The 16,294-nt window shown below is 47.3% G+C and overlaps 1 protein-coding gene across 14 annotated transcripts in view; it reads right to left on the bottom strand.

Annotated features, from left to right (window-relative positions):
* The window catches only part of LOC101744708 (prestin), a 73,044-nt gene that overhangs the window by 34,035 nt on the left and 22,715 nt on the right, over positions 1-16,294 (bottom strand). The window contains exons 1-2 of one of the 14 annotated variants that reach the window (XM_021349870.3): positions 1,724-1,871; positions 58-271 (exon numbers count right to left, since the gene is read on the bottom strand). The exons of 12 other annotated variants lie outside the window; for them this stretch is intronic. In XM_021349870.3, the coding sequence (XP_021205545.1) occupies positions 58-158 (101 nt within the window). In that variant the 5' untranslated portion in view covers positions 159-271; positions 1,724-1,871. Of the gene's footprint in view, positions 1-57; positions 272-1,723; positions 1,872-16,294 lie in introns of those variants that run through there. One more of the 14 variants, XM_062672895.1, reaches the window with a different exon arrangement.

Below are 16,294 nucleotides of genomic sequence, written 5' to 3'. Positions count from 1 at the left end.
TCTTTTGGTACGTGGAAAAATATCTTTGCAATCAGTGAATCAAACAGAAAAACTCGCCAATAATCCTCACTGTTATCCGAATCTTGCAGTAAAGGCTCCTTCTCACTGCGGCATTTGTTTTCATTTTCGTAAACCAGAAACGTCTTTTTTATACGCATCTTTACCGAGAGACACACACGTGTGAAATGTCCAAAACAATTGTTCGTAACACTACTTACTACTCATCGGCTGAAACTTTGAATTAATCGGTCGATTTTGGTTCATCACGTCACTAGGTTGTAAGGAAAACTCGTAAGGCAATGCAACAACTGTTATTGTAACCGTATACATAACAGAAAAATCGTCAGTAGTTTGCCAGCGGAGAATACCGAACGCATATACCACGACTTTTGTTTAAGCCTTACATAAACATCTCCAATGCAAAGGCAGCACGTACTCGTTATCATTCCAATGACCGCATTTAAAGTCCTCGTTTGGCAGTAACTGAATTACGCAATAGAATCGGGACTGGCATTGATTTAGAAGGCCCTCATCTGTCGAAAGAATCGACCCACGAATAGGGTTCATCATGGTGAATGGTTTCCGCTGCCGACCGCTGAGGAATCTTCAAATCTCGTCCGAAGGAAAACCTGTCATACTTGGGAAACTCAATAGAGTGGAGTTTTTTTTTTCTACCTAAGCTGATGGTCTAGAGAGATCATATCAACGTAACCTTAACTAGTGGGAGAGCTTACGGGGCTCAAACCTGACGATGTTGCTAACACTGGTCCTAGCAAGAGCCGTGCTTCGCAGAATCTACCATCGGATCGGAAACGCGACATTTTTTTTTTTTTTGTTATTGCTTAGATGAATGGACGAGCTCACAGCCCACCTGATGTTAAGTGGTTACTGGAGCCCATAGACATCTACAACGTAAATGCGCCACCCACCTTGAGATATAAGTTGTAAGGTCTCAAGTATAGTTACAACGGCTGCCCCACCCTTCAAACCGAAACGCATTACTGCTTCACGGCAGAAATAGGCCGGGTGGTGGTACCTACCCGTGCGGACTCACAAGAGGTCCTACCACCAGTAATGTACCAGTATTGAGAAGATCCGGCGAGAAACTCAGTGGGCTGGAGTGGAGTTTATCCCAAAACGATGCTTTTAAAGGCACTGTGAATGCAGTTGCAGTGACGATTGGTGTGATAGTAACAAAAAGGTACAGGGATCATCTCAAATAGTTTCTTATAACAATTCCTGTTCCACACATCGTGAAAGCACGAGGAAAGAATTGAACTCCTTCTGTCTACGCAGAAGTTCAGCAGAAGACAAATAGAATGTTCCTTTTCTATATGGAGTCAGATGGATGAAATTGCTGGTACTTATGTGCTATGCGCAAAAGTATTTCTTCGGGATGTTGAATCAAACGAAGATTTCATAATGGTCAAATTATCGAAACCTTAAAAAAAATGGACATAGCACATAATGGTTCGGTTTTCCTTCCGATTTCGAACGACCTGTGAGTGCATAGGCACTCCTAAATCATAGCACGGTCGGCGGTGGACCAATCTGCTTCACTAATAACCGAAAATCACGCAAATGACTCGACATAATTGCCGAAGACCAGACTTTCCGACTCGACTGAAACCGTGAAAGTGGCCTTGCGCTCGCGACTGGTTCTCTATCGCATGCTATCATCAAATTCATTGAGACAGACACAGAAACACAATTATTCATAAACGTGTATCGCGATTTCGTCTAGCACAACTGTGTTTTTTGCACTGAAACAGTTCGAACCAAAATCAATCGAATACATTCACTTCACTGTAACACGTTAGTGGTTAAATGTTCTATTGTGATAACGTGTTGTTAACAATACGGTTAGAGTTTAACTGGCGTTGACCAACGGACCGACAAGCGATAACGAAACGTCACGGACGGACGAACGATTACTGATTTAATATAATAAAAGTTTATACAAAATTAATAATAATTACATGAGGATGTTTGTTTGTTAAATTGCAATTAGATGAACGGGAATACCATACTGCTATTCTTGGATATCTGGCCTATGTTTAATGAAGAATCAATTTTAATTTGTGAATTATTTACTGGCGGTAGGACGTTTTGTGAGTCCGCACGGGTAGGTACCACAACCCTGCATCCCTGCCGTGAAACAGTAATGCGTTTCGTTTTGAAGGGCGGGGCAGCCGTTTTCACTATACTGAGACCTTCAAACTCAAATCTCAAGGTGGACATTTACGTTGTAGATGTCTATGGGATCCAGTGCCCAATTAACACCAGGTCGGTTGAGAATTCGTCCACCCATCTAAGCAATCTGGCGATGCACGTAGACCGTTGTGGTCCTGTCCATCGCTAAGCACGACGAAACTCCTAGCGCTCCACAAATACCATTCATTGCATGGGTTTAAACGTCTCTGACAGAAATTAAAGCCCGGATGAGAAAAGAGGAGGGTTGGCGTCGGTATGCCTCCTACCCTGCCTTGAAAATATAACGCTGAGCAACGGGCAGCGGTCAACTAGCCCGGACTAAGGCTTCAGTAGCCCAGAGGAACTAAATCGCCTCTGAAATTCTGCTGTGGAAGGACGCGGGAAGCTACCACTAGCAATTTTCCCAAGAAAACTTTTAAGTATGTATGTAAGGTCACGATCCTCAGCACTGAGGAACACGACGCACGGAGGAGAAGGAGATAAGTTTCTGGTTGTAGTCAGATTCGAGTCTATGTTTAAAATGGCGTGGAAATCATCAATGACACGTAAAGAGATGCAACTTTATCTCTTCGTTCGGATGAAACGAAGGCTAGTATTGGGTTCGAGGTATTGGAGAAAGTTCCAAGGCGATTAGGCGTTTTGTATAAAATGGTCGTCTAAAAATTGTCTATCCTCATCACTGCGCCAGATCAGGCACGACCCGGTACAGTTCGTTCCGAGATATGGCATGGACACCTCTATGCTATAGATAAGAATATTATCAAAGCACACATGGTCATTTATTGGTTCCAGACTACGGCGATTACTCCCTATACCACGGTCAGACACTGATTTACATACTTATACACATTTTAATGTTAAGCCATCAAAGTTTTTATAATTGCTTAGATGGTTGGACGATAACTAGTGGTAGGACCTCTTGTGAGTCCGCGCGGGTAGGTACAACCACCTTGCCTATTTCTCCCGTGAAGCAGTAATGTGTTTCGGTTTGAAGGGCGGGGCACCCGTTGTAACTATACTTGAGACCTTAGAACTTATATCTCAAGGTGGGTGGCGCATTTACGTTGTAGATGTCTATGGGCTCCAGTAACCACTTAACACCAGGTAGGCTGTGAGCTCGTCCATCCATCTAAGTAATAAAAAAAAAAGACCTGGATGTGGCCATCTGGTGTCAAGTGGTTATCTGACTATGGAGACATGTACAACGTAAATGCCATTGTTGTTGCCTCATCCTTCAAATCGAAACGCATTACTGCTTCACGACGGAAATAGGCAGGGTGGTGGTACCTACCCGTGCGGACTCACAAGACGTCCCGCAACCAGTAATTACGCAAATTATAACTTTGCGGGTTTGATTTTTATTACACGACCGCTGTCCCGGCAGACTTCGTAGTGCCTCAATCGACAAATAAAAGATCTAAACTTTTGTATAAAATAAACTTAAAACAAACAAAAGGAATCCGTCCGACGGAGGAGACATTAAAGCAAAAACAAAATTGTTATTTTTATTAAATTCCGAGCATTTTCATATCTATCAACCTTTTAAACCTTCTCTGGACTTCTACAAATAATTCAAGACCAAATTTAACGAGACTAACGAACAGAAATTCATTTTTATATAAATATAGATATATAAAGCTTCGTCGTGGAAGTCAATCGTGAACATTTGGTAGGTACTTTTTTCATTAGAAAATTTGGTACCCGCCTGCGGGATTCGAACACTGTTGCATCGCTAGATACGAATGCACCGGGTCTTATCCTTTAGTCACGCCGAATTAAATTTGTTGACGTTATGAATACGTTATATGTTTTACGTGTGTTACAACAGTCGTGTTACCACGAAAAGTATTACCGCGAAACAGTAACATGACTACTGTTACTCTACAAATAAGACCTATACTATAATTTTAATTTCGGTAATGTCCTTGGACTCCTATATCTTAATTTGATGGGCTATGAGACCGTTCACCCGCTAATGCATCAAACAATTGGCCTAAAGCCGAGCGCACTACTTAGTGAAGAACGGAAAAAATAAATGAAATAAAAAATTCCTAGTGGCCGAGTGATTGTAAGTTTGGCCTTCGTGTTACTACAGTTCAGCTCAATTTAGATTTAGTAATATTTATTTCGTAGTATTTTTCGCGAATTAAAAAATAAATTTTACGGTTTAATCTTGTGGTTTTTTAACACTAAATATACCATGACGGGTCGAATGACCCATTTTGAACTTTTGCATTGAAAATATTTACTAAATTTATATTAATATTTACTAACACTCACGCCACGTTAACTGGTCCCGTGATAAGTTCGTAAAGAACTTGTGTTACAGGTACCAGATAACGGATATAAATGTAAGATTTTTATTATACACATACATATATTTAATATACATCCATAACCCTGGAAAAGACATTTATATTTATCATACAAATATCTTCCCTTGGCGGGATTCGAACCCGCGACCCCCTTGTGTGGTGACCATGTCACTTACCACTACACCAGACGGCCGTTACAAATGCAAGTATCATCTTGCTTTTGCAAATTGACTTCATTAATTTTTCTTACTAGGTAATTAATCTACAACTATTATACTTTTTTTTGTTTGTTTATTTTGAGTAATACTTGTCATATACCGTTAACTACCCGCTATGGTAGAAATAGGTGCCAGTAAGTGTTGGTATGATTAGTGTTATATTTGATTAAAATTACTTCTAATCTTTCGAATACTTTTAGCGTTTTCGTGGTCGCAGACGACACGTGGTGTGAGTGTGACTCGCATGAGGGTTAGTGAGCCGGTACCATGTTCTACTTATTTGCATTATGATTTTTTATTGTCTTTTTAGGCAGACGAGCATACGGCCTAACTGATGGTAAGTGGTTACCGTCGCTCGTGGACCGAGCCAAGCCGCTGCCTACCATTTAATAATCTCTGCAAGCCTCAACAATTTTTCTAATGAAATTGTCATAACAATCAAACCCTAAAAGTTGTAATTTATTTATTTATTTATAGCCCGTGTAGGTAGACGAGCACACGGTCCACCTGATGGTGAGTGGTTACTGTCGCCCATGGACTTCAGCAATGCAAGGGGCAGTGCCAAGCAGCGCTGCCTTCCGTTAAGTACTCTCCACAAGCCTCGTTTGAAGAAAGATATGTCAGAGCGCTTGGAAAAAACGACGTGGAGGGGAGCTCATTCCAAAGCCGGATGGTACGTGGCAAAAATGATCGGTGGAAATGCACTGTGGATGAACGCAGTGGCTCCAGGTAGTATGGATGAATTCTACCCCAGTGGCGGGCGGTGCGATGGTAAAAACGAGATGATAGTATCATCTCAAACAATTCGTATTGTATATATTCCTTATTCTAATTATATATTTTCCATAATTACTGGTGGTTGAACATCTTGTGAGTCCACATGGGTAGGTACCACCACCCTGCCTATTTGTGCCGTGAAACAGCGTTTTGGTTCGAAGGAAGGCAGCCGTTTATTGTAAAAAATGAGACCTTAGAATTCATGTCTCAAGGTGGGTGGCGGCATTTACGTTGTAGATATCTAGGGGCTCCGGTAACCACTTAACACTAGTCCGTGGAGGTCATCCACTACCGGTGGATGGAAGCAATAAAAAAACCTTCGATAAAAAACATCGTATTTGTAATTCTATCGACATATCTGACGTATGGTACTGCGATGCGTCCCGACGATATGGAAGTTACAGAATCAAAAATCCATTATCCAATCGTTTGTAAAGGAAATACACAAATCCACACATTCACACAGTCGATTTTTTTTTTCTGCCTATGCTGATAGCCTTGAGATGCTATTTCAGCTTCTCCTTGACGTGTAGGTGAGCTCACGGGACTCAAACCGGGAGTGTTGCTAACACTGGCCCTAGCAAGAGCAGTGCTTCGCAGAATCTACCACCGGATCGGAAACACGACTCACTAAGAAGATCCGGCGAGAAACTCAGTGGACTGTCTATGGGTTAATTCACTCGTCGAGCCCTTCGTCGCAAGCAACGGGTTTTTAGTTTAAAAGTACGAGTATTTCAATTACTTTTCTGTTAATATCAATCATATTCTTCTAATTCTAATAATTCTAATAATAATCATATTCTACAAATAGATAAACATCGTTTTGCGTTAAACATTTGCATTTATATTAAATATTTATGCACAATTCGGAATTAATAAAGAACTTTCACCGAAATACAAATTAAAACTCTATTTTTACGACAAATAAGGTAGACTTTGACTAACGAGATTCGATTCGCTTCAGGTGATCCATTCGTTTTTTCGCTTCGAATAATTTGCGAAGTAAAATATCTTTTCGTAACAAGGTGACATTTTACAAAACTTGCATACGTTCCGTCATGATGTGTGCAAGCGTAATGTGCGCTCGTCGTGGGGTCGTCGCGTCCCCTTGCGGGGGCGCGGAGCGGGCCTCGGGGAAACCCCTCTACCCGGACTTGTAGCTCCCCGCCTATTAAGGCAGGGGTGATGCACTGCGGGATGGACTGTATACAGGCTCGAGGTAAGTGGTGGGACGATTTCTGTCTTCACTTCTTCATCTTCTTTCTTCCTTCTTCTTTCTTCCTTTCTTCTTTCTTCTTTCTTCCCTTCTTCTTCCGGGGGCGGCCGCTGCTCTCCTCCATATTGTTTTTTTTTTTTTTATTTTTTTTTTTTTAATTTTTTTTTTTTTATTTTTTTTTTTTTATTTTTTTTTTTTTTTTTTTATATTATTTTTTTTTTTTTTTTTTTTACATTTTTATCTTATCCTAGCTTAACCTAAAGTACACCTAACTTAATCTAACTTACATCTAAGCGACGAAAGCGCGCCGTTCCTGCACTCCGTGGAGTGCCGGGACAGCGCGCGCCGTCACACCTAAACCTAATCCTAATCTAACTTAACCTATTATGGGGGAGAGAGCAAATCCGCACTCCGCGCTGCAGTCCTCTCCCCCTCTCCCCATCGTTATACAATATTGATGGGGGGGAGGACTGCAGCGGGTAAGAACACCCCATCCCAAAAGGGGGTGGGGGGTGGGGTCAAAGCCCCTAATGGAAATGAGGCTGCACCTACGGGGTGCAGCCGCGGTCCCCATACGGGGGACCCGCCAAACGGGCAAGAGGCGTGGGGCTAGAGGCTGATGAAACTCAGCTCCGAGAGGGGCGCTCATAGGTCCTCCCCGGCCTCACAGCCGGCGAGGAGCTTTATCTCCGAACGATCGTCGGGGGTACCAATAGCTCCCGCGGCAACGCCGTACCATCCGGTGGTCTGGCGTGCAGCGGGGCTATGTTGTGGAGATGCTCATGGGGCCCGTTTTCGGCTCGCTCGTACATATTACGGGCGAGCCTAGTCACAAACTCCACGAGCGACTCCACCCCTAGGTCCCGGGCAATAACGTCATTTCTGACGTACTGCCCGGCCCCGACGATAATGCGGAGGGAAAGACTCTGCTGGGCCTGCAACCTAGATCGCTGGGACGGCGACAACAGGTGATACCAGGCCACAGCAGCGTATGTGAGGCGGGAACGGACGTATGTCTTGTAAATGGCGAGTTTGGTCCTGGTCGGAAGCCCGGACGCAAACACCGGCCGCAACAAGAACATGGCCGCGCGAGCCTGACCGATGACTCGGTTGACGTGCGCGACCATGCTCAAAGAGCGGTCGATGTCGCATCCGAGATACCGGACCGTGGTCCTGAACTCGACATTCACACCTCGGAGGCTGAGTTTCTTTGGGACGACTCTGATACGGACCGGACCGTAGAGTAAGGCCGCGGTCTTTCCCACATTGACCGCGACTCTCCAACGGTCCAGCCACTGGGGCAGTATGTCCAAAAGCCTCTGCATCCTCATGATGGCTGCAGAGGGGAACGGGGAGGACGAGAAGTAGGCCGAGTCGTCAGCGAACAAGGCCAACGTCCTCCTCCCACGCCCGAAGGTGACCCTCCAGGGTGGGGATGTCGTTGGTGTAGAGGGCGTATAGGATAGGTGATAGGACACTACCCTGGGGAACCCCGGCCGTAATGGGACGCACGGAAGACCGTGCGCCCTCGACCGCGACAAAGAAGGTTCTGCCCTCCAGATACGACCCGAGCAGTCGCACGTGAGCGTGCGGTAGGCCCGCGTCCCGCAGCTTGTGGACCAGCCCCTCGTGCCACACACGGTCGAAGGCCTTCTCGATATCGAGGAGGACCGCGACCGTGTATTGGCCCGAGTTTCGCCGGTCCGCCAAGTGATGCAGGACACGGGTCAGTTGCAGAGTCGTCGAGTGGCCGCTTCTAAAACCGAATTGCTCCGGCCTGAGGAGAATATACGGCGATATCCTCCTCAGGAGCAGCCGCTCGAACAACTTGCCCACGTGCGAGAGCAAGGTAATCGGTCGGTAACTGGAGGGCCTTCTCCTGTCCTTGCCGGGTTTGGGCAAGACGATAATCTTGCCCAGTTTCCAAGTTCCAGGGAAGTGTCCTACCCGGAGAATGGAATTAAACAATCGTGTCATTGCTGACACGATTGAGGGAGGGAGGTTTTGCAGGGCGAGGGGAGGAATACCGTCCTCGCCGGGGGCTTTGCGCCTCTTCATCAACTTGATGAGGAGGCGCACTTCGCTGGGAGTGACTAAGTCGTCATCTCCCAGCTCGACTCCCGGCGATTCCGGTTTGAGGAATTGGATTACACCCTCTGACACCTCGCGATGGAATGCAGCCATCGAGGGTGCAGAGACATTCGGAGTGAACTGCCGCTCCAGCGAGTTGGCCAGGACTTCGGCACGAGCCAACGGTGTAAAACACCGTCTTCCCCCCTCGTCCTCCAAGGGGCAAGTGGGGGAGGGCTTGTTGGTGAGCCGGCGACAGATGCGGTGAAGGGGGGCCATCGTACGGTCGTCGGACGCGTCCAACAGTCCCCCCTCCCAGGAATCACCCCGGTAAGTCCGCATCTTAGTCGCCAGCTCCCCCTCAAGTCGGTTGAGCTCGCGCTTAATCCTGGGACACCTAGATGTCGCCCAGAGCCTCCTCAGTGCCCTCTTCCGACGAATTAACGTCTTGAGGTGCACCGGGAGTTCCGCTCTGGGCCCCCCGCTGGGTACCAGAGTCGTCACTTGGTCCAGGGCTCCCCTGATGGTGTCGACGAGACGGGAAGCCGCCGTGTCGACCTCATCAGGGGTAGACGGGTCTTGAAACAAGGATTGGTCGGCCAGCAGTCCCGTAAAGGACTGCCAGTCGACCCTAGGCCTGAGAGGGGATGTCGCGACCCGAGTGAGCCCCAAACCCACCGTGACCAAGATCGGTAGGTGAGGGGTACTCAGGTCGTACAGTGCCTCTATCGCTAGAGGGCACTGTAGCCCCTTGTGAACACACACGTCCAATACGTCCGGTTGGTACCGGGCCAACGTTGGAACGTGTGTGGGTTCGTTGGGGCCGACCACGCAGTAGTCCCCCCTTTCGGCATCCTCGTACAATCGCCTTCCGGGCGGCGTGATGATTCGGGAGCCCCAAGCGACATGTTTCGCATTGAGGTCCCCGACCACCAAGGCCGGATGGCGATCATGGTTCAAGGCCCGTCTAATATCGTCCTCGACAAAATCAGGACCCGGGGGTCGATACGCGGCATAAATCCGCAATTCGGCCCCCGGTACGTGGACCCTCACCCCGACCGTTCTGGTAGAGGCGAAGGTCAGTAGCCCAAGCTCCTCGTGCACCACGTCCCTCCTGACGAGCGCCGCAGTGCCCCTGAACGGGCGCCCGTTGGAGGTCAGTTCGTCCCGTCGGTACACGAAGTAGTTGGGCATCCTAAAATCTTGTCGAGGTTTGAGCTTGGTCTCGCCCAGGAGGATAACCTGCGGGTCATACTCCTGGGCGAGTCGGATGAGCTCCGACCTCCGGGACCCTATCCCATCGGGGTTCCAGTAGATGATGCGCAGCTCCTGGCTAGCCATTGAGCTGCGCAATCATCCGGTAGAACCCCGCGAGCAAGGCCCCGAAGGGACTGGCTCCCGAGGCGATCTCTCGGATCACTCCGGAGATCACCTCGGACAGTTTCTCCCACAGGGAGAGGAGCCAGGCAGCGAAGCCGGCAGGCTGCGTGTCCTGTCGGCCGCTGCGCTGCTCCCTCTGCGGGCGGGGTGGTAGTGGGGGCTGAGTCATGCCCACGTCGACCGAATTTTCTTGGGGCTGAGCGTGGATTGCGATTGGTGTTCGTGTTGTATTGGTTGTAGGGGGGGGCGTTGCTTCTGTGACCTCCATTGGAGTCATTCTCTCTACTGGGGTGGGTGGGATATTGGCGGCTAGTCTTTGCGCTCGCTTTCTCTCTTTGGCTTTCTCTTTCTTTTTTTTATTTTTTTTATTTTTTTTTGATAGAGATCTTGGTGCCGGTTGAGGTCTAACGGCCGGTCGGGCAGCGTTAGCCGGTGCCATCAGTGTGGAGGCTGCTGGATTCGACTCCACTAGGTTGGGCTGCCGTGAGTGTAAGGTGGGAGTTGGGGCGAGAATTGGGGCTTGGGACGATTTCCCTTTGCCCTTGCCCTTACTTGATACGACTCTAGCGGCCGAAACTTGAGTCGAAGTTGCTTGAGATGGTGTTGGTACTGCAGGAGCTGGAGGCCTCCGAGCGCGCGGCACCGGTGGTACGGGAGGGGGGACGGTAACACCCAACATCCTCGCCCTCCTGCGGTAGGCCACGCACCGTTTGTCAACGGCTGCGTGGTCCTTTCCGCAGTTGGCGCAGGTGAAGGGCCCCTCCCTCGGCCTCGGGCAGTCCGCCACGATGTGCTCACCCGCACAACGCACACAGCGGACCGCTCGGTGGCAATTGGTGGAGGCGTGACCGAAGGCCTGGCAGCGGTGACACTGCGCCGGCCCACGGCTTGGCCGCCATCCCTCAACTGACACCCCCGGCAGGTACAGCAGTTCTTCAACTGCGTACAAGCGGGCGAGGCCTTCCTTAGAGAGGTGGTCGAGGGTAACGTAAAATACGCACCCCGGCCTCCCTCTCTTAGCCCGTATGCATCGGGCATAGCGAGCCGGAAACCCCAGCTCCTTCAAGGAATTTGTGATTTCTGCCGCGTCGGTGTCGGCAGGTAGTCCGCGAATAGCCACCCTTGTCGGGATGTCCTCCTCTAACGCGTAGCAATACCATTTGATGGCACTGTCCGCTGAGGAGGCCCCGGCAAGGTAGGCCTGGACCACTCTATATTCCTCTGCCGACGCTGGCAGAAATCTGAACCCTGTTCCGTAAGGGCGCACGGAGGGTGCCCTCCCCAAGCGCTCCCTAATGGCCGCCATATGGCGGGACCAATTTGGGAGCACTTCCACCATAATAGGTGGATGACGGCGGGGCTCCTCCTTAGTGCGCGACCTATTTGGGGCAGTGGAACTCTGGTGGGTGTGTTGTTGGTGTTGTTGGGTGGGTACGGGTCGCGTGGCTGCTACAGCCGCGTATGAGGTGGAGGGGACTGGCGAGGGGTTTGGGATAGGGATTGGTTTAGAATTGGAGACGGAGGGTTCAAGGTCCATGTACCTAGTCGATTCTAGGTTGCCCACCATGCAGCCTGTGGTGGGGGCACCTCTTGGCCTATCCGTTGGAATGGGGGAGATGGTAGGAGAAGGAGACCGAGGAGGCGTACGCAGCTGCTTGGCTGGTGGGCTCTCCACTGTCCCTAAACACTTCCTCGGCTTAGGAATTGGTTTGGAGGGGGGAGAGGACTCCACCCTCGAAGAGGAGGTACGCGAGGGGTTGGATGACTTGTGTTCTGTGTCGGTGTCTGCCTCTATTTCGGACGTTTCATAGGAGGAAGTCGTCGCCTCGCTGTCGTCGTCCTCGTCGTCCTCGACTAAGGATTTGGACGAAGGTCCAATACGGGGTCGTTTATCTACACCCTCTGCAGAACTTCGGTCGGACTCGGACCTCGCCTTCTTGCGCGGCCGAAGGGACCCCGAGCAATCTGCCGGTAAGGGAAAGAAACTTTCCCCCGGACCGATCCTCGGTGACCCCCGGGCCGCGCCCGAAGGACCGGGCCGGTCGTCCGTTCCGGTGCCTTGTTCCGGGCGAGCAGGTAGGGAGCAATAGGCGGGTGAACCCACCATTGCCTCATGTCCCTTTCGGGACGGACCGGGTGTGCTGATGGTGGGGGGAGGTGACCCCCCAGACATGATGTTGCTATCTTATTATTTATTTGTGGTCATCAGGTCCCTCTCGGCCCCAATGCGAGAAGAAGAAAGAAAAATGAGTAATAGGACGGGGATAATGCAGTGTTGACTACGGCAACTACGGTTGAAGACCACTGAATACAACGACTAAATAAAACAAAAGTAAAATAAAATCAGAATAAAGAAAAAAGTAAAAGAAATTAATTAATGTATCTATGTTTAATAATTTGGAATAAATGTAATAATTTAATTGTTTAATTTAATTAAACCGATAACCCAACCATCTCCTGGCCCGCCACCATCAATGACCTACAAGTGGTTAACTCACTTCTAAAATTTTATTAACTGAGCTAGGTAAATGGAATAATAAGAAAATATACTAAACTGAACTAAATAAGCATCTAAACTAATATATACAGACAACTATGAGGTGTGACACCCTTCAGCAAGAAGCATTAATATTGATAGTGACATCAATATCAATGCAGACAGGCCGGCGGCGACCGGACAGGGTGCCCTGAACTTTGGGGGTCTAAAACAAAAGTTTCAGGTCCGCAAATGAACCTGGCCCCCGTACCAGCTACCCCCAACCGCCCAGCGGACAGGGTTCGGACACCTAACCGCTTTGTATTAATAAAACAAGAATTTCAGTATGATACAAATCTAAAAATACCTAAGTAAACAAAATAAATAAAAAAAAAAGAAAAAGGAAAATATTGGTGCGGAACCACTAAGTCCAGTCAGGACAGGCGTTGGGACCAAAGGGAAAGAAAGATTTAAGTTACTGAACTACAATAAATCTAATAAACACTTTGTAGCTAAAACTATGGACAAATACAACTATTACTAGGCTATTATAACTAAAAAGTAATGGGATGGAGGCTTACAAATATGGGTGCCGTCTGCCAGCACTGCAAGTAATGTTAGATAAACTATGGGCAAATTTTACTTGAAAAATAGAAATCAGAGAAAAAATTAGTGATATTGGGGGTAGTTATGAAAAAGTTTGTCTGCACTGTGTAAAAATTTTAGTATAAAGAACAACGTTTCCTATTGGTTGGTGGACTGTTACTCTAATCTAAACAATTTCTTATGTGGGGATCTATGGACTTACACTACTTTAACAACTTATTTAATAATCTATTATAATGTATTTACAAGTAATCCACGACTACACATTGGTCCCGACTAGGTCCCGACATCACAATTCCCTTGCGGGGCTAATAATTAGCCAATCGGGTTTGGCTTCAGTCCCGCCTAACCCCGAGGGGCAGGAAAGGACTGGGAATAAACACAGGAGGCCAGACTCTGATGGCGCTAACGTCCGCCAATTTTATTATTAAATAAAATGGTGACGCAGCTATACAGGCTGGACGACACCTACCCGTATTAGACTAATATCTAGGAATAAAAAGTGTCAATCCACTTACCTGTTCCCGGGTCCTGTGTACTGTTGTCCGGAACGTCTCCGCGCCGTAACAACTACACTAGATTTGAACACTCTCACGGTTTGGGTTCGACAAATTGTACAGCACAACCAATTTGGATCCTCTGCGCACTGGTGTCCCGGGGAATGTGCGCTCACGCGGCCCGAACGCATATAAACTCTCTTCTGGTCATTCATTAGTGCGAGTTTTTTAACGTAAAGTAACGTAATAGCGTAAAAGTTAACTCAATTTTGTATGCAGTTGGAACAGCGCCCCTAGCGGCAAACGTACGCAAACGATCCTATTCCATACAAATATGAGCTAACTTTTACGCTATCGAGAACGTTAAAAAACTCGCATTAAGCATACTTGTCCCGTTTTTGGAGGATAGCCGTCGGAGCACCGTCACACACGTGAGGAACGTAGATCTTTGCAAGGACCTTCAATTAGTACCGATACTTAATAATAATAATAATAATAAATTTTTATTTCAGAATTAAATTCCATATGAAGTGTTAGTAATACAAAAAAAAAATACATTTTATTTATTTTACATTGACCATGGCTGGTCTTGAGCCAACATGGACTTCATTCCAGTGCCTCAGTATAGGACAGCAATAGCGACTCCCTATCGCGGCCAGGAGGCTGTTCGGGCTGTCCCGGAGCCGGCACCACGCGGAGGCCACGCGCCTACGAATGATCGCGTAAAAGCCATCTATGTGAGCCTCCGCGAACATCGTTGACGCGCTACAGTACCGAGACAGCCCCATCAGTGCCCTGAAGCCGTTGTTATGTTGGACGCGCAGGGCTCCAAACGCCTTTTGAGTGTACTCAGTCCACAGACTGCAGGTGTAAAAGGACTGACAAAATGCCCTAAATAGTGTGTGTTTGACTTCATCCTTACACCGTGCGAATCAGCGGGCGAGCATGTTAGCTCTCACAGCCAAAGCCCTACGCTCCCTCTTAATGTCCAATTCATCAGACATGCTATCTGTGACCCAATGCCCCAGGTACTTAAATCCGGTTACCCTATTTAACGGGGTACCATGTAACGCGATGGGAGGTAATATATAATCTTTGTTCCTAGCTTTAAACAGTAGGATTTCGCTTTTTTTAACATTGTACCTGAGACCATGAGTCATAACATATTTCTCACATATAGTGAGTAACTTTCCGAGGCCTCCTACCGATGGGCTCAGTAACACCATATCGTCGGCGTAGCTGATGTTATTATAAAATATATTATCTACGGAACAGCCGACTCCGCTGCCATAACCATAGCTTAAGCATCTAAATAAAGCGGCTTCTTTGAAAAAGCGGTGCACCACGACAACCCTCTTATTTGGCCGCCTCTAACTTATTACTGGTGGTAGGACCTCTTATGAGTCCGGACGGGTAGGTACCAGCGCCTTGCCTATTTCTTCCGTGAAGCAGTCATGCGTTTCGGTTTGAAGGGTGGGGCAGCCGTCGTAACTATACTGAGACCTTAGAACTATATCTCAAGGTGTGTGGCGCATTTACGTTGTAGATGTCTATGGGCTCCAGAAACCCCTTAATACTAGGTGGGCTGTGAGCCCGTTCACCCTTATAAGCAATTAAAAAAAAAAAGTACATTTCCGACTCAGACGTCTGCGCAAAGCCGCCGTCTCTGAAAACATGTCGGGTCCATTCTCGATGTATTTAGGCACTCTAAGCTCCGGTCACCGCTCATGTCGAGTTCAATGTGCTATCTAGCCCATAGACACAACCCACTGAATTCTTGACCGGATCTTCTCAGTGGGTTGCGATTCCGATCTTGTGTTAGATTCAGCAACTCTCTTGCTAGGGCCAGTGTTAGCAATTCTCTTAAGTAGGAATAAATAGCCTTTTAGGCTACCAGTGATCAGGTAGGGAAAAATTAGTAAACTAATTGCCTTCATAAACGTTGAAAGGAAGGATTACTGGTGGCAACGCTTTTATGCCAGACTAGCGGCCCGCTCCGGCTCCGCTCGGGTCTTTCAACAAAAATTTCAACGATATTTGACGTTGTTTTATTTTTTTAAATAAAAGAACACTTGTTGCGGCATAACTATAGTAGTTAGACATTAGCTGTCGCGACACTTTTTGTAAACAATAATGTGTTCTATAAAGTCGTAGTACATTCTTTTATTCTATCATCAATAGTTTTCGCAGGGCACGCGATGTAAAGAATATTTTAGGTAATTTTTTTACACCTTGGGTTACATTATTGGAGTTTTAGTAAGGATCCCTAACTTTTTCAAAAAATATTATAGCCTATGTCACTCGGGAATAGTGTAGCTTCCAAACAGTGAAATAATTTTTCAAATCGGTTCAGTAGTTTCGGAGCCTATTCAATACAAACAAACAAATCTTTCCTCTTTATAATATTAGTATAGATATAGAAGTATAGACAAGACATATCTGTAATTTTCCAGAAAATTTCCGATAGTACTATATAGTCGTTTTGATATCTGTTTTTGCTATTAGATGACAGATGGCGTTACTCG

This window comes from Bombyx mori, chromosome 16 (assembly GCF_030269925.1).
Source record: "Bombyx mori chromosome 16, ASM3026992v2".
NCBI lineage: Eukaryota > Metazoa > Arthropoda > Insecta > Lepidoptera > Bombycidae > Bombyx > Bombyx mori.
Note: the sequence above shows the minus strand (reverse complement) of the source record. Positions and strands in the feature narration are given on the sequence as shown.